This window comes from Octopus sinensis, unplaced genomic scaffold, assembly GCF_006345805.1.
Source record: "Octopus sinensis unplaced genomic scaffold, ASM634580v1 Contig09405, whole genome shotgun sequence".
Classification (NCBI taxonomy): Eukaryota; Metazoa; Mollusca; class Cephalopoda; order Octopoda; family Octopodidae; genus Octopus; species Octopus sinensis.
This window is the reverse complement of record NW_021831837.1, coordinates 25001-47500: the sequence shown is the minus strand read 5'-3', so window position 1 is coordinate 47500 and position 22500 is coordinate 25001. Positions and strand designations below refer to the sequence as shown.

Here is a 22500-nt window from a genome sequence, read left to right as displayed (position 1 = left end):
TACCTGCTAGAATTAGCAGCTAAATTCACACGATATCACTGTACAGAATGGCATATTGGACAATGTGGTTGTGGGTTCTCTTTGGAAATAGGCATGATGGTCCTGACTGGAATGCGTTTGATCATAAGTCTCTGTTTGGTCAAGGTTAATCTGAGGCTAAACAACAACAGTTACACAGAAATTCACTTTGCGTCTAATGACAGACATTCCATCGCAGCGAAACATTCAGCTTCTTCAAGAGCTGCACGTAATGTTGCGTGTGTCCGTGTTTCTGGGTCGCAATTTTTGAACCATTCGTAAAGAATCTGGTAGCCTTGTTTTACAGTGACATTAGACTCATCATCAATTTTCAGTTTAGTTGTATCAACTTCTAAAACAATAACTGCAAAAGACACAACAATAAGAAATGAATGCAACAACATGACAATAACATAAAACGCTGTGTACTGTAGGTGTTATGAATATAACAAACAAACTTTATCAATAGAGAAGTAAAAAAAGAAATAGCTAAGAAACAGGAAAAATATAAGACATTGTTTTCTATTGACAAAAATAACAAAGAGTTTGAATTAAACGAGATTTTTAAAGAAAATTAATTGAAAATTATACTTGAGAAAATATGGTAAACGAGGGCAGGAAAACTTTTGTGAAGGCAAAAGTATATCAGAACCTCAAGAATTAACATTGACCTCCAACAGTGAAAGCATATGATCCATCCATTTCCTCTGCTCAATATTCTTGAAAGGGCTGTGGGGAAAGAGTCCTCAGGCACCTCCTCCATAGGGTCCTATCAGAAGCATCCATCATTAGACATTCTGCTTGTATCCTATGATGTGAAGAACTAAGACTATGGATATCATCCAACCATTTCTTTCTTGGCCTCCCCCTCGGTACCCTGTTCCATTGGTTTGACTTTGAGAACCTGTCCTGTAATTCATTGCTGCAACACCCTGATCACATGTCCGAGGTACCACAGATGTGGAGGAGATGTGGTTCAACTTGGAGAGACTCCCAGATCTCTGAACTGTAAATCCTATTGAGTAACATTACTCCAAAGACCCTTTAGAAGAACCCCATACATCTGTCTTATTCTGGTAGATTTCAGACCTGGTATTCAAAAGGGTCATGAAAGTACTGTCCCTCTGTGTCATCTACTACCTTGCAAAGTTCCCAAGAGGACACTGGAAATCGAATGATCAGTGATTGTCCAACAGTCGATAATTCTAAGTCAAACTCAATCCCATTTCAAACTTCTCCAATGAACTCCAGGTTCGATCAATTCTACAGAGCCTATTCAGTTATTATTATGTCAGTCTGAATGAGAGATGCCCCCTGCAGTTCGGCTTGACTTGTGAATGTTCATTTTCTGGTAAATTCCCTTAAAGGAATTCTCTGTTTTCGCCTGAGGAGAATGATAGGATTTCGCTGTGTCACCTTTATTAAATCTCTTTTTATTGAAGCATTTACAGACATATGTCATGTGGTAAAGTCATTGCAAAATGGCAAAATAAATTGGAATTATCAGCTTCCAACACAATAACCCAATAAATAATGGCTGCAAGAAGAACCAAACTCAAATTCTTCTGTTTGAAGAAAGATGCTTTGTTTTAGATGTGAACTTTGGTACTTGTCCTTCATTACAATAACCTAACAGTGAACCTAAAGAAAATGTAAAACAAATTCACTCACCTGTTTACCCTTAAACAATATATTTTAGTTCCCTCTTCCAAAAGATAATATTAAACGCCATTTGTGTTTTCTAGTTTATCCACTATTACCAACCATGCTAACCTCAGTGGATATTTTATGAAATATCAGGAATATCGTAAATAAAATTGTCATACAGATAACCTATCAATTGGAAATGAGGAATGTAACTTGTTCTCATTCATTCTGACAAATAAAATAGATCAGGTGAAAGTAAAATATATAGAAATCAAATATACTCACCTATTTGCCACCAATCACGTCCTAACCTCTTAGCCACTCTCAGAAGATCTTTCTCCTTCAGAACTGGACTCTCTGAAATAAATATTTCCAGCTTTTATAATTTATTGTAAAACTTATTTATCTCTATAAATATTCTGTAGTTTATTGTTGTGGGACATTGTTATCATCAGTTGTTGGCTGGTGACCACTAGGGTTTTGCTCAGTATTTTTATACTTTCCATTGTGGGACCAGGTAATAGCTCAATATTTAGGCCCGCAACAAAATAGACTAACTTTCCGAAACCTTGTTTCTCTTTAACAGAGACATCCTACATAATCTAACAATGTTGCAATTATTTCATTCAATTATCATTTCATAGTTCTCTCTCTCCTTTCATATATCTGTACCAAATCTATGACATGTGACTGTCCTCTGAACTCTACACTTCACTAACCACCATTCTCCTCATCTTCTGCTAAAATCCAATATCATCCAATGTGGTCTCCAAAGATCTCGTCAGAATTGCATGACACACCACTTCAAGTAAAATAAACGTAATACCTGTTCTCTTTGCTGTTGGAAATCTTGAATTTTATCATCCCACATCCCAGTTCACCTGGTCATTATCTGGTGCAGGGAATATTTTAAGACTCCTTAATAAAGGTGAGCAATGATCAGTTCTCCACAGATGAAACAAAAAGTGATATCAGGTGTTCTAAAACACTGTACACTTGCACAAAACCCCATTCACTACATACAACTGGACATCTACACATTATTGCAGGGAAGACATCTGAAATGGTACAAAAGGACTGATACTCAAAAATATATAAGAAAGACGGGAATACAAAGTGCGAGCTCCAAATCTTTTATTTTCCAGAATGTTTGGCATATTTATTTCTTTTAACCCATCTTCGTTCTGTGACTTGATCTCAATGCCTTTACTCTTATTGCAAAATTAGGTAGTGTACCATCGTCGTAATAGTTTTTCAAGTTTCCCTTTAAACTTCATCAGGGTTTCTCCTGCTATTTTGACCTTCACTTGTTTCTGCTGACCTTTCACAAATGACGGGCTGCATTACCCATTTGCATTGAAGCACATTCTTCACCAAGTTCCTCAGTCTACCCAGTTAATCCAGAACTATTTGCATATCCTTTTATTTGTTGTTACTATTGTTATGTAATCCATTAATGTCTTCTCGAGTGTTTTCCTTTGAGCCATTCCTTATCAATCTGCTGATTTAAGTAACATCTCCATAACAATCACAAACCAAATGACTGATATTGTAGAAACTACAGCAATTCCCGTTTCAAAATGATACCAGTCTGCCGAGAAAGTTTTCCTCATGAACTGCATATCGAAATTGTTATAGCAGCTCCTCATCAGATCCTTAATCTTTTCTCATATATAAAACAGGTCCACTGCTTCCATCAATAATTTGTTTGCTAGAGAACCATAAACCAGATCAAATCACACAACATTCAATCCCTTTTATTCTTCTTTCCGTCTTGTATCACATCCTAGATTTAAGACACATGTTCCACACAGCCAGGAATGCCAGAGGATTCCAGTCTTCGAGATACTTTTAGTTCCATATTCATTATTCTGTAGATTTACAGTTGATCTCTTTGTGAATACAACTTGTAAATCTTGCCATTATATTCAAGGTTGAAATTAGTCTGAACTAATCAATCGGTATTTGATTGCTGGTTTCAATGGACATTTCAAACTGTCTATGAATGGGAATCATTGCTTTTGCTTTGGATCTCCTGCATATATCCATCCAGTTCATCTTTATTGTATTTTAGCTTTCTGTTCTCAGTATCTGCAAACAGAATTTCCTTGTAGAAGTTAAAGAGGAGTGTTTTATTTTGTTGACGACATGATCAATTTTCTAGGGCTTTTGGAGCAAAATTGTGCCCAAGGCCCTTTTTAAAGTGGTTGATGTTAGGAAAGGCACATCACCATAGAAAAGCCGGAATGTGTTCCTCATCCAATCAAGGCGGACAGTATTTGTTAATAAGAACTGACATGGATAGGAATCATCCATCCAATCGATAGGAGCATAGACATCAGATGATAAATGATGAGGGTCATCAGTGTCTATGAGAGAGAGAGAGAGGAGAGAGAGAGAACGGTTGTCTCAGCATCAAACCTAATGCTTTTACATGGATAAAGACAATGTAGGGGATGTAATGATAAATTTATTATCAGTGAAAACAAAAGGCAGGGTGTTCACATACGGAACACATTTCATTGTAAATCTGTCACATTATGAGAGATATTTGCCTAAATAGCAACAACAGCAATAACCTATCAGTAAACTTAGTAACTACATATTTTAGTCCTCCGTTTCAAAATACAGTATTAATTCTATTGTCTTCTAAATTATCCATTTTCCGAACCATGCCAACCCCATTGGATATTTTGTGAAATTCCATTGATATCAAAATGTCTAATAGAATTATTATACAGCTAATATTTCAGATGTAAATTAGGAATGGATCTTGTCCTCAGTCATTCTGATAAACTACAAATGCTCAGGTGAAGGTTAAATTTATAGAAATCCATGAGGTACTGTTATTTGCTACTCACCAACTGGCTGTGATGTTGTCAAGGCATCCTTCACAGAAGTTGGAGTCTTTGAAATGAATATTTTCAAGTTTTACGTTTTATAGTATAATTTCATTATAGTTATTGATAATCAACACTTTATTATTGTGGGAAGGGCATACAGCTGTAAAAACTAGTTCGTAGGGATGTGGTTGTGTACCCATGTAAAAGTTATGTTAACTTTGAGGGTAACAAGGTGTAAAATATCAGATGAGGGTACAAGATAATGCTATGAAACTTCCAGACAGACAAGTTTAAGAGAGTTAATGAATGATAGCTGATTAATTATCATGTTAATGTGGCGTTTAAACACTAACTATCAATATAGATTGTATAAAATCTGTGTGAAGAACATGTGACATTTGTTACAATGAATATGGTTGTGTCTCAGCACAGTTGATATTATGGTAGTTCCATGAGAAACCATAGAAAAATGTAACCATTTCCAGTACCGAATACTAATGATGAATTCTTTTCTTGGTCAAATAACAATGACCAGGTTCCATGATCTAATTTCAACAGAACAATCAAGTCGGAAGTAAAACCAAAATGTGAAAGACGGAAAACAGTGACTCTCTTACAATTGAAACCATCTCAAAGCCAACAATTGTCAGTATAACGATGTCTATATATGGACAGTAGACGTTATTCAAACATCGTAACAAGCGATAATTATATATATATAGTTAGAAAAGAGTTGTGAGTTCAAGTCACACTGGAATCTCATACGTTCATTCCTTTCCATGTATTGCATATGTTAACATCAATGTTTTGTTCAAATGTGAACATATGTTCTCTGTTCAATATGAATGTTATCAAAATCACTGAACCGGTTTCCACAATCGATATTATTATACTGAGCTAATATTTTATACCAGACAGGAAACTACTGTAACAATCTAAGACAAAGAATTATGATGAGTTACTGGAAGACAGCATCATCATCATCATCATCAACATTCAAAGTTTGTTTTCCATGCTGGAATGGGTTGGAAATCTTGACAGGATCTGACAAGCCAGACAACTGCACCAGGCCCCAGATGGTTTCTTTGGCATGGTTTTCTACGGTAGGATGTTCTTATTGATGCCAACCACCCCACAGAGTGTACGTGGCCCCTTTGTGTAAAGCACAAGTACTGGCATATTTAGCCAAAAGACATGTAAGACAAAGACCCCACAGCCGGGAGAGGGGGTATTGCAAATTTCTCTCCCCGCATCCTGATTCTTTTGTCATCACATTCCCTTCTCACCTCCTGAAAATGTCATCAGCTTCAGTGAACCAAAACATCATAGAGTAGTGAGGACCGTCTAATTATATAGAATGTAACACAACTTGATTACTAATTGTGCTATAATTAAATGCTCCCAGAACACACTAGGAAGTGGTTGGTGGAAACTAGGAAAGATGACACCACAAGTTTGAAAGGAACGTTTGATATTGTTGGGAAATTGATGATCATTTCTAATGCTTGTGCGACAATAAAATATACCCAGGACCTTTTATAAAGTGGTTGGGGTTAGAAAGGGTCTACCACCTTAGAAAAGCTGCAATGTTTAAGTGAGATGTTTTCCTCAACAAATGACGGTTGGCAGTAATTTCAGATACAACTGACTTGGACAGTGATGACCCACCTAGTGTATGGGAGCATGGAGAGCAGATGAGAAAGGATGAGGATGATATCATTTATTGTATTGAACTTTTAACCAGCATCTTTCTTGAAAAGATGGAGAGAAAGAGCATGAGTGAGAGAGAGAGAATGAATGAGTACAATGAGATGACAAACAGGGCGAATATTCTCCTTAACGGGAGAGAACCGTTTCAGGGTTTATATTTAATTTTTGTATCTTTCTTTCTGCGAGTGAATGAGTAACTGATGTTTGCATAAAGTACATTTATTGGATATTTGTGTTGTTGTAGAAGAACAGAATTTCTTTGTAGCTAAGCATTCAAATGAAATCTAGCATTGGAACCTGTTCTCGGTCATTATTAGATATCAATATAGATTGTATATAATCTGAGTAAAGAACATATAACCTTCATTACAGTGAATATGATTGTGTCTCAGCACAGCTAATATTATGGTAGTTCCATGAGCAAACGAAGAAAGATATAACCAAGTCCACTGCCAAATACTAATGATTAATTCATTTCCTGGTCAAATAACAATGACTATCTTTCATTAAATAATTTGAACGCAACGATGTCAGTGTGCACACAAGGCAGAGTGAAGAGGCCTGAGAGAAGTGTTAGACATAAGAAGCATCAGATGTGGTGTACAAGAGAGACAACTGCACTGGTATGGTTATGGGTATGGATGAGGAGAATTGTGGGAAGAAGTGTTACACCCTAACAGTGGAAGGAACCCGTGGAAAGGGGTGACCCAGGAAGACAGGGGATGACGTGGTGAAACGACCTTCGAACGTTGGGCCTCACAGAGGTAATGGCAAGAGACAGAGACCTCTGTAAATATGACGTGATTAAGAGGACCCGGCAAGTGAAGTGAGATCACAGCTGTAGCCTATACCAGTGTTGCATAACCAGCCCTTTTTAAAAGTACCCTTGAATCACAGAGTGATAAGTTGCGCTTGAGAAGAATTTCTGAGTCAAGTAAAACCAAAAACCAGAAATCACAAATCAAAATCAAATCAAGATCGAAATCAAAATGGAAATTGTAATTACGGCCGATGCCAGTGCCGCCTGGCTGGCACCCGTTCCGGTGGCACATAATAAGTACCATTCAAACATTGTTTGTTGCCAGTGCCGCCTGACTGGTTCCCTGTGCCGTTGGCACATAAAAACTACCTTCCGAACGTGGTTAATGCCAGCCCCAACTTCAACTGGCTCCTGTGTCGGTGGCACGTAAAAAGCACCCACCACACTCTCGGAGTGGTTGGCGTTAGGAATGGCATACATATGTGGAAACCTTGCCAGATCACATTGCAGCCTGACGCAGCCTACTGCCTTGCCAGTGAAATCGTCCGACCCATGCCACCATAAGAAACGGATGTTAAATGATGATGGTGATGATGAAGATGATGCGTTCTGTGACCAAATGACAAAATTAACTCTATTGTGTCTTCTAATTTGAACATTATTACCAACAGCATTAACCTCAATGGGTATTTCATAAACTCACAGTAAATCGATATCTTTAATTCAATTATTATAGAGATAATTGTTCAATTGGAAAATAGGAATGGAAGCTGTTTTCAGTTATTCTTTCAAGCAGAATATACTCGGGGGAAGAAAACCTTACAGAAATCAATTGGGAACTATTATTTTATACTCACCAATTGCCTGAGATGCAGCCCCTAATTCCTGACATGTAGCCTCTTTTTTTACACACCTGTCTTCAGACTTTGGAGCCCCTGAAATAAATATTTCCAAGTTTTACATTTGATATTAAAAAGTCTGTATCTTTATTTTTATTAATCTCTATCTTGTTATTGTGAGACATTCAATTTCTGTTGTTACTGGTCAAATGTTGACCATTATGGTTTTGGTCAATATTTCTGTACTTTCTACAGTGGTCCCATGTAATAGCTCAATATGTCCACAATAAAACAGACTAACATTCCTAAATCCACCCTCTCTCTCTCTCTCTCTCTCTCTAGAAACACATTAAATATTCTAACAACGTACTAATTATCTCATTTAATTAACACTTGATAAGAGTTTTCTCTTAGCTTTGTCTTTCTTTTCTTATAACTGTGCCAAATCTATGGCATGGCACAGTCCTCTCATCTCTAGAATTCACTAATCAACATTCCTCTCTAATTAAGTAAAACTGAGGTCATAAAGACATGTCCTTTATGTGCATACCCTCCACCCCGCACACAATCTGTCCCCTGAAAATCATCTCCACAACATGATCCCTAACAAGTTGTAAAATGTTAGGTGAGGGTACACAATGTTCCTATGACAAAATAAGTTTACATTTCAGACATACAAATGTAAGAGAGTTAATGAATTATAGCTTATTAATTATCATGATAATTGGGTATATACACTACCGTCAGAAATTAATTAGCACCCTTGATTTGCTCACCATGAAGCATGGTGGGGGTGGTCTGATGGTGTGAGGGGCGTTCAGCTACAGTTGTGTTGGGCGGCTCTATGCCGTCGAAGGCAACATCAACGCAGCAAAGTACGTTGAGATAGTACGGGATACCTCTTTGGTGGCGAGGAGTACGTGCTGGCCAGTCACCTGACCTGAACCCTATTGAGAACCTCTGGAGTCGATTGGGTAGGGATTTGAATGTGCAGCAATACAGGAACCGACACGAGCTGTTTGGGGCACTTCTTGCTGCATGAGGGGCCATCCCTGCACAGTACCTGCAGGCACTCATAGACAGCATGCCGACCCGCGTAGCAGCTGTCATTGCTGCCAAAGGAGGAGCAACAAGATATTGACTAAATTTCACGATTAATATCAATATGTGGTGTGTGTGGGATATGTTTTAATAAATTTTTGATTAAAAACGAGTTCGTTTCTGATAATAAGTTAATTAAATTAAGAAAATGTAAGAAAATGTACAAATTTGAGAAGTGCTAATTAATTTCCGACGCAAGTGTATGTGATAGAATGGCACTGTGCTTGACGGTGCAATACTAGATATCAATATAGATTGTATATAATCTGAGTAAAGAACATATAACCTTCATTACAATGAATATGATTGTGTCTCAGCACAGCTAATATTATGGTAGTTCCATGAGCAAACGAAGAAAGATATAACCAAGTCCACTGCCAAATACTAATGACTAATTCATTTCCCGGTCAAATAACAATGACTATCTTTCATTAAATAATTTGAACGCAACGATGTCAGTGTGCACACAAGGCAGAGTGAAGAGGCCTGAGAGAAGTGTTAGACATAAGAAGCATCAGATGTGGTGTACAAGGGAGACAACTGCACTGGTATGGTCATGTGTATGGATGAGGAGAGCTGTGGGAAGAAGCGTTACACCCTAACAGTGGAAAGAACCCGTGCAAAGGGGTGACCCAGGAAGACAGGGGATGACGTGGTGAAACGACCTTCGAACGTTGGGCCTCACAGAGGTAATGGCAAGAGACAAAGACCTCTGTAAATATGATGTGATTAAGAGGACTCGGCAAGTGAAGTCAGATCACAGCTATAGCCTATACCAGTGTTGCATAACCAGCCCTTTTTAAAAGTACCCTTGAATCACAGAGTGATAAGTTGCGCTTGAGAAGAATTTCTGAGTCAAGTAAAACCAAAAACCAGAAATCACAAATCAAAATCAAATTAAGATCGAAATCAAAATGGAAATTGTAGTTGTGACCGATGCCAGTGCCGCCTGGCTGGCACCCGTGCCGGTGGCACATAATTAGTACCATTCAAACATTGTTTGTTGCCAGTGCCGCCTGACTGGTTCCCTGTGCCGTTGGCACATAAAAAGTAACTTCCGAACTTGGACAATGCCAGTCCCAACTTCAACTGGCTCCTGTGTCGGTGGCACGTAAAAGGCACCCACCACACTCTCGAAGTGGTTGTCGTTAGGAATGGCATACATATGTGGAAACCTTGCCAGATCACATTGCAGCCTGACGCAGCCTACTGCCTTACCAGTGAAATCGTCCGACCCATGCCACCATAAGAAACGGATGTTAAATGATGATGATGATGATGATGATGATGAGTTCTGTGACCAAATGACAAAATTAACTCTATTGTGTCTTCTAATTTGAACATTATTACCAACAGCATTAACCTCAATGGGTATTTCATAAACTCACAGTAAATCGATATCTTTAATACAATTATTATACAGATAATTGTTCAATTGGAAAATAGGAAAGGAAGCTGTTTTCAGTTATTCTTTCAAGCACAATATACTCGGGGGAAGAAAACCTTACAGAAATCAATTGGGAACTATTATTTTATACTCACCTATTGCCTGAGATGCAGCCCCTAATTCCTGACATGTAGCCTCTGTTTGTACACACCTGTCCTCACAATTTGTAGCCCCTGAAATAAATATTTCCAAGTTTTACATTTAATAATAAAATGTCTATATCTTTATTTTTAATAAACTCTATCTTGTTATTGTGAGACACTCAATTCCTGTTGTTACTGGTCAACTGTTGACCATTATGGTTTTGGTCAATATTTCTGTACTTTCTACAGTGGTCCCATGTAATAGCTCAATATGACCACAATAAAACAGACTAACATTTCTATATCCACCCTCTCTCTCTCTAAAAACACATTAAATATTCTAACAATGTTGCAATTATCTCATTTAATTAACACTTGATGAGAGTTTTCTCTTAGCTTTGTCTTTCTTTTCTTATAACTGTGCCAAATCTATGGCATGGCACAGTCCTCTCATCTCTAGAATTCACTAATCAACATTCCTCTCTAATTAAGTAAAACTGAGCCCATAAAGACATGTTCTTTATGTGCATACCCTCCACCCCGCACACAATCTGTCCCCTAAAAATCATCTCCACAAGCCAAATTCCATACACCCTTCCCCAACATGATCCCTAACAAGGTGTAAAATGTTAGGTGAGGGTACACGATGTTCCTATGACAAAATATGTTTACATTTCAGACATACAAATGTAAGAGAGTTAATGAATTATAGCTTATTAATTATCATGATAATTGGGTATATATGTGATACAATGGCACTGTTCTTGACGGTGCAATACTAGATATCAATATAGATTGTATATAATCTGAGTAAAGAACATATAGCCTTCATTACTATGAATATGATTGTGTCTCAGCACAGCTAATATTATGGTAGTTCCATGAGCAAACGAAGAAAGATATAACCAAGTCCACTGCCAAATACTAATGGTTAATTCATTTCCCGGTCAAATAACAATGACTATCTTTCATTAAATAATTTGAACGCAACGATGTCGGTGTGCACACAAGGCAGAGTGAAGAGGCCTGAGAGAAGTGTTAGACATAAGAAGCATCAGATGTGGTGTAGAAGAGAGACAACTGCATTGGTATGGTTATGGGTATGGATGAGGAGAGCTGTGGGAAGAAGTGTTGCACCCTAACTGTGGAACGAACGCGTGGAAAGGGGTGACCCAGGAAGACAGGGCATGACGTGGTGAAACGACCTTCGAACGTTGGGCCTCACAGAGGTAATGGCAAGAGACAAAGACCTCTGTAAATATGATGTGATTAAGAGGACCCGGCAAGTGAAGTGAGATCACAGCTGTAGCCTATACCAGTGTCACATAACCAGCCCTTTTTAAAAGTACCCTTGAATCACAGAGTGATATGTTGCGCTTCAGAAGAATTTCTGAGTCAAGTAAAACCAAAAACCAGAAATCACAAATCAAAATCAAATCAAGATCGAAATCAAAATGCAAATTGTAATTATGGCCGATGCCAGTGCCACCTGGCTGGCACCTGTGCCGGTGGCACATAATAAGTACCATTCAAACATTGTTTGTTGCCAGTGCCGCCCGACTGGTTCCCTGTGCCGGTGGCACGTAAAAAGCAACTTCCGAACGTGGTCAATGCCAGCCCCCACCCCGACTGGCTCCTGTGTCAGTGGCACGTAAAAGGCACCCACCACACTCTCGGAGTGGTTGGCGTTAGGAATGGCATACATATGTGGAAACCTTGCCAGATCACATTGGAGCCTGACGCAGCCTACTGCCTTGCCAGTGAAATCGTCCGACCCATGCCACCATAAGAAACGGATGTTAAATGATGATGATGATGATGATGATGATGATGAGTCCTGTGACCAAATGACAATATTACCTCTATTGTGTCTTCTAATTTGAACATTATTACCAACAGCATTAACCTCAATGGTTATTTCATAAACTCTCAGTAAATCGATATCTTTAATTCAATTATTATACAGATAATCGTTCAATTGGAAAATAGGAATGGAAGCTGTTTTCAGTTATTCTTTCAAGCACAATATACTCGGGGGAAGAAAAAATACAGAAATCAATTGGGAACTATTATTTTATACTCACCTATTGCCTGAGATGCAGCCCCTAATTCCTGACATGTAGCCTCTGTTTGTACACACCTGTCCTCACACTTTGGAGCCCCTGAAATAAATATTTCCAAGTTTTACATTTAAAAAGAAACTTTCTTTATCTTTATTTTTATTAAACTCTATCTTGTTATTGTGAGACATTCAATTCCTGTCGTTAATGGTCAACTGTTGACCACTATGGTTTTGGTCAATATTTCTGTACTTTCTACAGTGGTCCCATGTAATAGCCCAATATGTCCACAATAAAACAGACTAACATTTCTAAATCCACCCTCACTTCTCACTCCCTCTCTCTCTCTCTCTCTAAAAACACATTAAATATTCTAACAATGTTGCAATTATCTCCTTTAATTAACACTTGATAAGTGTTTCCTCTTAGCTTTGTCTTTCTTTTCTTATAACTGTGCCAAATCTATGGCATGGCACAGTCCTCTCATATCTAGAATTCACTAATCAACATTCTTCTCTAATTAAGTAAAACTGAGGTCATAAAGATGTCCTTTATGTGCATACGCTCCATCCCACACACAATCTGTCCCCTAAAAATCATCTCCACAACATGATCCCTAACAAGATATAAGATGTTAGGTGAGGGTACACGATGTCCCTATGACAAAATAAATTTACATTTCATACATACAAATGTAAGAGAGTTAATGAATTATAGCTTATTAATTATCATGATAATTGGGTATATATGTGATAGAATGGCACTGTGCTTGACGGTGCAATACTAGATATCAATATAGATTGTATATAATCTGAGTAAAGAACATATAACCTTCATTACTATGAATATGATTGTGTCTCAGCACAGCTAATATTATGGTAGTTCCATGAGCAAACGAAGAAAGATATAACCAAGTCCACTGCCAAATACTAATGATTAATTCATTTCCTGGTCAAATAACAATGACTAACTTCCATTAAATAATTTGAACGCAACGATGTCAGTGTGTACACAAGGCAGAGTGAAGAGGCCTGAGAGAAGTGTTAGACATAAGAAGCATCAGATGTGGTGTGCAAGAGAGACAACTGCACTGGTATGGTTATGGGTATGGATGAGGAGAGCTGTGGGAAGAAGTGTTACACCCTAACAGTGGAACGAACCCGTGGAAAGGGGTGGCCCAGGAAGACAGGGGATGACGTGGTGAAACGACCTTCGAATGTTGGGCCTCACAGATACAATGGCAAGAGACAGGGACCTCTGTAAATATTACGTGATTAAGAGGACCCGGCAAGTGAAGTGAGATCACAGCTGTAGCCTATACCAGTGTTGCATAACCAGCCCTTTTTAAAAGTACCCTTGAATCACAGAGTGATAAGTTGCGCTTGAGAAGAATTTCTGAGTCAAGTAAAACCAAAAACCAGAAATCACAAATCAAAATCAAATCAAGATCGAAATCAAAATGCAAATTGTAATTATGGCCGATGCCAGTGCCGCCTGGCTGGCACCCATGCCGGTGGCACATAATAAGTACCATTCAAACATTGTTTGTTGCCAGTGCCGCCTGACTGGTTCCCTGAGCCGGTGGCACGTAAAAAACACCATCAGAACGTGGTCAATGCCAGTTCCCACTTCAACTGGCTCCTGTGTCGGTGGCACGTAAAAAGCACCCACCACACTCTCGGAGTGGTTGGCGTTAGGAATGGCATATATATGTGGAAACCTTGCCAGATCACATTGGAGCCTGGCGCAGCCTACTGCCTTGCCAGTGAAATCGTCCGACCCATGCCACCATAAGAAACGGATGTTAAATGATGATGATGATGATGATGATGATGAGTTCTGTGACCAAATGACAAAATTAACTCTATTGTGTCTTCTAATTTGAACATTATTACCAACAGCATTAACCTCAATGGGTATTTCATAAACTCACAGTAAATCGATACCTTTAATTCAATTTTTATACAGATAATCGTTCAATTGGAAAATAGGAATGGAAGCTGTTTTCAGTTATTCTTTCGAGCACAATATACTCGGGGGAAGAAAACCTTACAGAAATCAATTGGGAACTATTATTTTATACTCACCAATTGCCTGAGATGCAGCCCCTAATTCCTGACATGTAGCCTCTGTTTGTACACACCTGTCCTCAAACTTTGGAGCCCCTGAAATAAATATTTCCAAGTTTTACATTTAATATTAAAATGTCTGTATCTTTATTTTTATTAAACTCTATCTTTTTATTGTGAGACATTCAATTCCTGTTGTTACTGGTCAACTGTTGACCATTATGGTTTTGGTCAATATTTCTGTACTTTCTACAGTGGTCCCATGTAATAGCCCAATATGTCCACAATAAAACAGACTAACATTTCTAAATCCACCCCTTTCTCTCTCTCTCTCTCTAGAAACACATTAAATATTCTAACAATGTTGCAATTATCTCATTTAATTAACACTTGATAAGAGTTTTCTCTTAGCTTTGTCTTTCTTTTCTTATAACTGTGCCAAATCTATGGCATGGCACAGTCCTCTCATCTCTAGAATTCACTAATCAACATTCCTCTCTAATTAAGTAAAACTGAGCCCATAAAGACATGTCCTTTATGTGCATACCCCCCACCCCGCACACAATCTGTCCCCTTAAAATCATCTCCACAAGCCAAATTCCATACACCCTTCCCCAACATGATCCCTAACAAGATATAAAATGTAAGGTGAGGGTACACGATGTTCCTATGACAACATAAGTTTACATTTCATACATACAAATGTAAGAGAGTTAATGAATTATAGCTTATTAATTATCATGATAATTGGGTATATATGTGATGAAATGGCACTGTGCTTGACGGTGCAATACTAGATATCAATATAGATTGTATATAATCTGAGTAAAGAACATATAACCTTCATTACTATGAATATGATTGTGTCTCAGCACAGCTAATATTATGGTAGTTCCATGAGCAAACGAAGAAAGATATAACCAAGTCCACTGCCAAATACTAATGATTAATTCATTTCCTGGTCAAATAACAATGACTATCTTTCATTAAATAATTTGAACGCAACAATCAAGACCAAAGGGTGAAACACTCAGAAAACTGTGCCTCTTTTAGCATTAATATCATCTAAAATCTAACAAGAGTGAGAAAAAGAATGACTATATGGATGGTAAATGTTGTTCAAACAATGTAATAAGTGTATATTATATATAGTTACAAAGAAGGATTTGTGTATTCAAGTCAAATTCAATTTCTGATTGTATATTTTGTATAAACACCAATAATTTGTTTAAATATAAACAGATATTCACGGTTCAATACTAAATTTAACATTTAATAAAATTGAGTTCATGATGAATATTCTTATACAGAGTTAACATTTAATTATAATTTTCTAATTTGCAACTTCAAAATGTATTCTAACCAGAGACATTGAGGGTACACAACCCCAGAAAATACAAAATATTACGACAGACATCTGGCTACATAACAACATCAAGAATAACCTATCAGAAAACTTACGAAAGATCTTAGTAGAAAAACAAACAACTATTTTATTAATTCACGAGTTTACACCTAAAATAATAAATTATAGTTCCCTCTTCCAGAAGACAATATTAACTCTATTGTGGCTTTTAATTTATCCATTTTACCAAACATGTGAACCATGACTTTATGAAATTTCAGTAATATTTTTAATACAATTACTTTAGAGCTAAACTTTCAAATGGAAATTAGAAATGGGATTTGTTCTCCACCATTCTAATACGCAAAATAGCTGAGGTGAAGATAAAATCTATAGAAATTAATTAAGATCTCTAATTTTAAACTCATCAACTGTCTCTGCCACAGTCTGCACTCCCTTCTCTTCAAACTTTGGACTCTCTGAAATATGTGTCTCCAAGTTTTATATTTATTTATAGCACAATCCCTTTATATTTATTAATAATCTATATTTTATTAATGAGAAACATTCATATCATCAATGGCTAACCAGCGATCATAATTGTTTTGGTCAATATTTTTATACTTTCAACATCGGACCCATGTAATAGCCAATATTTAGCTCCAAAACGAACTCTAGTTGATCTTTGTAAATTTCCTCTCTCTGTTAAGATATCCTAAATAATCTAACAATGCTGTAATTATATCACTTAATTATCACCTAATTAACAGTTTATCTGTAGGTTTTGGTTTCCTTGCTTATATCTATGCCAAATCTATTGCATTTTCAAAACCCTGATCTTCACTAACAACCTGTTTGATTCCAGTGTCAACAAATTTATTCATCAAAGATATAACAACAAACACATATCACAACCTCTTCAAGAAGGAGAAGCATACACCTAATCTCTTTGTTAAACATTGTCGCTGATAATCCCTAATTTTAACTTCACAGTTCACCAGAATGCCATCTTATTCAGGATATATTTGAAGGTTTCATGATCTGGTTGCTTGACAAACAAAACTGTCTCTATTAGCCTTAATATCCTCCAATTACAAACATAACAACATGGAATTGTGTGTTAAGGTCTCTCAAACTAGTGACATATAATTTTACTCCTTTAAAATATTCTACTGAATTTAATACTTTACCAAAGATGACACTGATGTCCTTGTAAGTACCGTTGTATTTACTTATCTTCTAACAACTCATAATTAATTATAGAGTTGATGGAGATTTATTGATACTTCAGTTACTCACTAATTATCTTGCAGAATCCTCCATTATTTTTATGTTGCAGACTACAACCCTCTTGAAGTGTGACATGTTTCCTACTTGGATAAGGTCAATGTTTAGTGGATGCAGTGTGTGAGAGATATGCTATTACAGAGAACAGACACTAGGAACACCTTTTATCATAAATCTGCCAGATTATGGCAGACCTCTGTCTACATAACAACATGAAGTATATTATTCCACACAATAAGGGCAATGGGACAAGCAGGACAAACAGACAGATCAGCAAAGAATATTCTTACCAACTCGACCTCTGCTTGTTACAGGTTTCAAACACCTCAGGCATCGTTTAAGTGGAACGTTTGAACATTCTTCACATGTCAGAAGGTGTTCACAGGATGAACTTTTGTTGTGGCCTCTTTATTTCTGCACAACAAACATCTGTGGACAAAACAGAAACATCCAATCAATAACATTCATTTATAATAAATATTATATTATTTACATGTTCGGAATAGAGAATATTATAAGATACATCAGTAACTACCAAGAGTAGAGCAGAAACTCTTCTTTAAATATTTACATACATACAGCATTTTGTGTAGTTAAAGGACGCAGAAACACACACACACACACACACATACATACACACACATGCATACATACATTGATAAATGTTTGTCTTGTCCCTGATACATCATAGAAATTGGTTGACACACAGTGAACTGCATATATTCCAGAAATATATTTCACTTCTAACATCGAACTCATTTTTTCTGAACAAATATATCTACAGAGGTTTCTTTATATACACATACTTTATTATATACATCCTGTCTCCACAGATTAGCAGATGAGGTGTCCAGTACTAAAGAGTGGCAGGAATAGCCCGAAACCAGACCTGGTCTGCTGGTTCTGTTGCTATAAGATGGTAGGGGTTCGATCCCCTGCTCGCAATTAATCGGATGCACCTTTGCATTGTTAATTAGCTAGAGGAGGTGTTCTCTTGGGGTTAAACATTCGCAGTAGAGTCCATCCGAACAGATACTCATGTTGGCGTGCCTACGAATATTACTTATATATATTTTCGTCCGGAAAACGGATGTTAAATGATGATGATGATGATGATGATATATCTATCATATATATATATATATATATATATGTGGAGGCACATATATATATATATATGTGGAGGTACAATGGCCCAGTGGTTAGGGCAGCGGACTCGCGGTTGTAGGATCACGGTTTCGATTCCCAGACTTGGCGTTGTGAGTGTTTATTGAGCGAAAACATCTAAAAGCTCCACGAGGCTCCAGCAGGGGGTGGTGATCCCTGCTGTACTCTTTCACCACTCTTTCTTCTGTTGGCCTGCTCGCTTAGCCAGTGGGGTGGCGTCATTCGAAGGCTAAAACAATGCGAACGCATTGTGACCGGCGATGTGTAACTACATCTGATGGACTGGTCGGTCACGTGATCACGTGATATATATATATACTATATATATATATATATATATATATATATATATATATATGTATGCATGATAGGTCGCGCCAGCATTAGCGCAGGTCATGTTTAACGTAATCCCACTACCGGGCGAATCAGGATGCGGACAATATGACCCACTCGAGGAGAGAGTTGCTGTTTACGGGGACATATACTGGTGTTGGAGTTTTATCCGGGATTTCTTGAAGGATTTTTCCAAATACTTCTTGAACTTTATGGGGGTCTTTTTCTGCTTTAATGTATTTTGGTGTAATGCTAAATGGAGCGGGGCCACTTGAGGTGAAATAATTTTGCCGTATTGTTGTTATGTGATGCGAGTTTGATTTATGTTGTGGGCAGATAATACGGGATCCAGGCCTTGGGTATATCTTAAAGCTGATGCCAACATCATTTGGGCAATGCTGATGAGATATTTTCCACCATGATTTTGGGAGGCTTTATTATATGTATCGTGCATGTAGTTCTAGTTTTCTGTCCCTTATTTTGCCCCTTTCCAATAATATCAGCTGCGCTCTGTAGACATATTATTATTATTATCGTTATTATTATTATTATTATTATTAAAACATTCACATAAACGATTATTTGTAAAAACAAATAAATCTTCTGAAGTGTGTCAATTGAATAAAGCAGAACAATATTTATACAGTCCAAAAATCAATATCTATAAACAATATCTGAATTTCAACAAAGAAAGTTTTGTATATTCACTTAGGGGGAAATGTGCCTGCTCTTAAGTAGCTCATACAGAGAGATGTATGGCAAAGAAATTGCCAAATCTTATAAAATAAGGGAGTCAAAGGCGACTAAAGCACCTAGTAATGGTATATGTGTTACTTGAATTATTTACGTTTCCTGACAGCTTTTTTTTTTCTATGAAGATATGTGGCAATATTCCATCAGTATTTGCAGAAATATAATATATACACTGTTGGTGTGTGTTTGTAGGTTATTTTTCTATGAAATCATTCTTAATATTGACTGATTCGGACTTAGAAGAGTGAGAAAAAGATGTTGATAGACAGATAAATTCCACTTAATTCTAAGTAACATTTTCAAAATGGAATTCATTCACTTCATTATTTAGATCTATATTTTCCTATTGATCACAAATCTTTAAAATAGGGAACGAAGTGAGGAAGGTGGTGATGGACAGTGAAGTATAAATGTCAACACTATGAATCATGTAAATGTAATCAAAATCATTTTCTCTCTTTGATCTCCTGACAACTGCATATTGTTTATTGTGTGGCCTTTGACAAAATCACTAGCGCCAGTATAACGTATTGGTAGAATTAAAACGAAATAAACATATAAACATGATTATATACAAAATAGAAAATGTACTGGTTTATCTGTTCCATTGCCAGGAAATACTTACTGTGGTGTTGAAAATGTTTTAAATTTTTTTCTCAAATTTCGGTCCTTAATGAGGTCCAATGGTGTGTTATTTTTGTTGTTTTTATGGTGAAAGTCCGCTCCCTGGCTGGCGAGATATCTCGCAACCACTATACCAGAGAGCCTTTTCTCTATTTTCAGTTTAAGGGCAGTGCAACACTACAAATGATGAAATATAAAATGATGACAATATTACACAAATATTCAAAGCAAATGCCCCTAATTACACAAAGGTTCATCTAAATTTACTCATAGCTTGTTTATCCACTAATTAAAGCAATTACAAAGTATTGAGTTCCTACATAATCTTTAATTGAGTCCATTTCCAATTTTCATGTTTTTACTTTATTTTCAACACTGAGACACTCTCTAAATATATTGTCATTACATTGAGCAGGAGAAACCGTATTGATTAACATCAAGCTTATTTATAATTAATGAGTAAATATTTACTTGTCAATCACAAATATCACAATTTATTCAATAGAAAAATCAAATATAGGAAGAACAAACCAACAAGAACCTATCTATATAATTGGCTTGATAAAGGCGACCATGTGGCCATAAGAAAGAGTATTGTATATATAAATATAACACAACATGAGAAGAAAGAACATAAGTTATATCAGAAACAAAAACACCTATAACATAACAAAGTCAATACCACACAGACATGACCAAACATATCAATAATGTTTCCATAATTAAGCAAGAAGCATCTTTGAATGATGACGGTAAAGTAAAGGAAGCAGGAATTAGTGTCAAGTCAGAAGAGTAATGGAGGAGTATTTTTAATCACGGACAAGTGAATTTTGGAAGAGGTGACTTGCAAGTCTACCAGATAGATGGAAGAGCATTGTAAGAAATGAAGGAGAATATGTTTTAGATTAACAGAAAAAAGTACTTTGTTTATCTTAATTTTGAAAAATATAAGAATTATAAAAAACTGCTTCATTTATGAGATGACAGCAAAAAGTCCAGAAGTATTGAAGTCCATACTGTTGATGACATCAGATAGCCGAATACAGTGAACGGGCTTTAAACAGCATTTTACAAGATATATACTCAAACTTAAGATCACTACTTGTGTGTGTTTGTTTGTGTGAGTGTGTGTGTGTGTGAGTGTGTGTGTGTGCTTAAGTACAGAACTTAAATACTGGAAAACTCACTAAGGACCATGCTTTATTGTATTCATTCTCTAGTGTTTTAACATTGAACATTGTTATGACATGTCCACAAGAAGTCAGTGGATTCATGTCGTGTACAAGAAGTAGGATAGAGAGCAGTTTCACTCAGAATTCTCCATAGAATGGACTGGATGTATTTACCATGGCACCAGCACTATAAAGCTCAGACATCTCTTCTATCTTGCATCATTGTTAATTGAGAATAATATCTCCTCTTTTAAATAGGCCACTTCTCCGTCACATTGTGATGGCTGTGTTTATATGGCCAACAACCGAGATGGGTCACCTCTCGACCGTGGTGAGACGACATCTTCGAGAGTGAAAGGAGATGGAATATTGTTTGTTACATAATATCACTCGGGTCACAAGGGGAGACTGGATCACGGAATGGTAATGGAGGATGGGGTTGATAGGGAAGAATTGATACATGACAACCAAAGTTTGTCTGCTTGTCTGTCTCTTTCTCACACTCACACAAAGACTCACAAATACACAAATTCACACAGACACACAGGGACACACGAACACACACACACACATATATATATATTATATATATATATATATATATATATATATATATATATATATATACGCGCAAACAATTTAAAAACTTACTTCGTTTAGTAAATCCAAGGGTGCATCCTCGGAATCAAACACTTCTCTTTCCACGGCCAGGTGCAAACAGCTGTTACCTTCACCATCAACAGCATTTATGTCTGCACCCAGGGCTATTAACAGGTGTGTCATTCCGAGGTGACCCCAGGAAACGGCTTCAAGCAATGGTGTCCTTTTCTGATTGTTTTGAATATCCAACTGAACAGAACCCTTTGTGGAAGTAAAAATAGAAAATGAAAATTTACATGAAAATCAGGATGGATATCAATGTGTCATTATTGTCTTCTACTGTATACTTGATCAAACTGATCATGTACATTTGATGTTTGTCCGTAAAATCAACCTTCGTAAGATCCTCTAGATGTTGCTATGAGAATGTGTTCTAGACAGGATAAAGATGTCCTAAATAGATTGTTTCAGCTTAATCTACCTGTATTCCTAACTATAGTAAGTTTTAGGGGAGCTGAACACGAGTGAACGCATGATTAAAAGATCAAGCCTAGTAAAGAAGAATCAAAATTTCTAAAGTATACTTTTGATGTTGCTATAATTAATAAGAGGTTCATAAACCTGTTGAGGTGGTTGTGTCCA

General features: G+C 36.8%; 1 protein-coding gene across 1 annotated transcript in view; it reads right to left on the bottom strand.

The window, feature by feature from the left end:
* Window positions 1-22119, bottom strand: part of LOC115228099 (E3 ubiquitin-protein ligase MIB1-like) — a gene marked incomplete at its 5' end in the record, with an annotated part of 22205 nt that extends 86 nt beyond the window's left edge. Inside the window, 9 exons of the mRNA XM_036498827.1 lie at window positions 1-382; window positions 1951-2022; window positions 7836-7913; window positions 10461-10538; window positions 12533-12610; window positions 14596-14673; window positions 17500-17615; window positions 20088-20263; window positions 21910-22119. The exon at window positions 1-382 is cut by the window's left edge and continues 86 nt beyond it. Coding sequence (XP_036354720.1) covers window positions 183-382; window positions 1951-2022; window positions 7836-7913; window positions 10461-10538; window positions 12533-12610; window positions 14596-14673; window positions 17500-17615; window positions 20088-20263; window positions 21910-22119 — 1086 coding nt within the window. The remainder of the gene's footprint in view (window positions 383-1950; window positions 2023-7835; window positions 7914-10460; window positions 10539-12532; window positions 12611-14595; window positions 14674-17499; window positions 17616-20087; window positions 20264-21909) is intronic.
* Window positions 22120-22500: the final 381 nt, after the last annotated feature.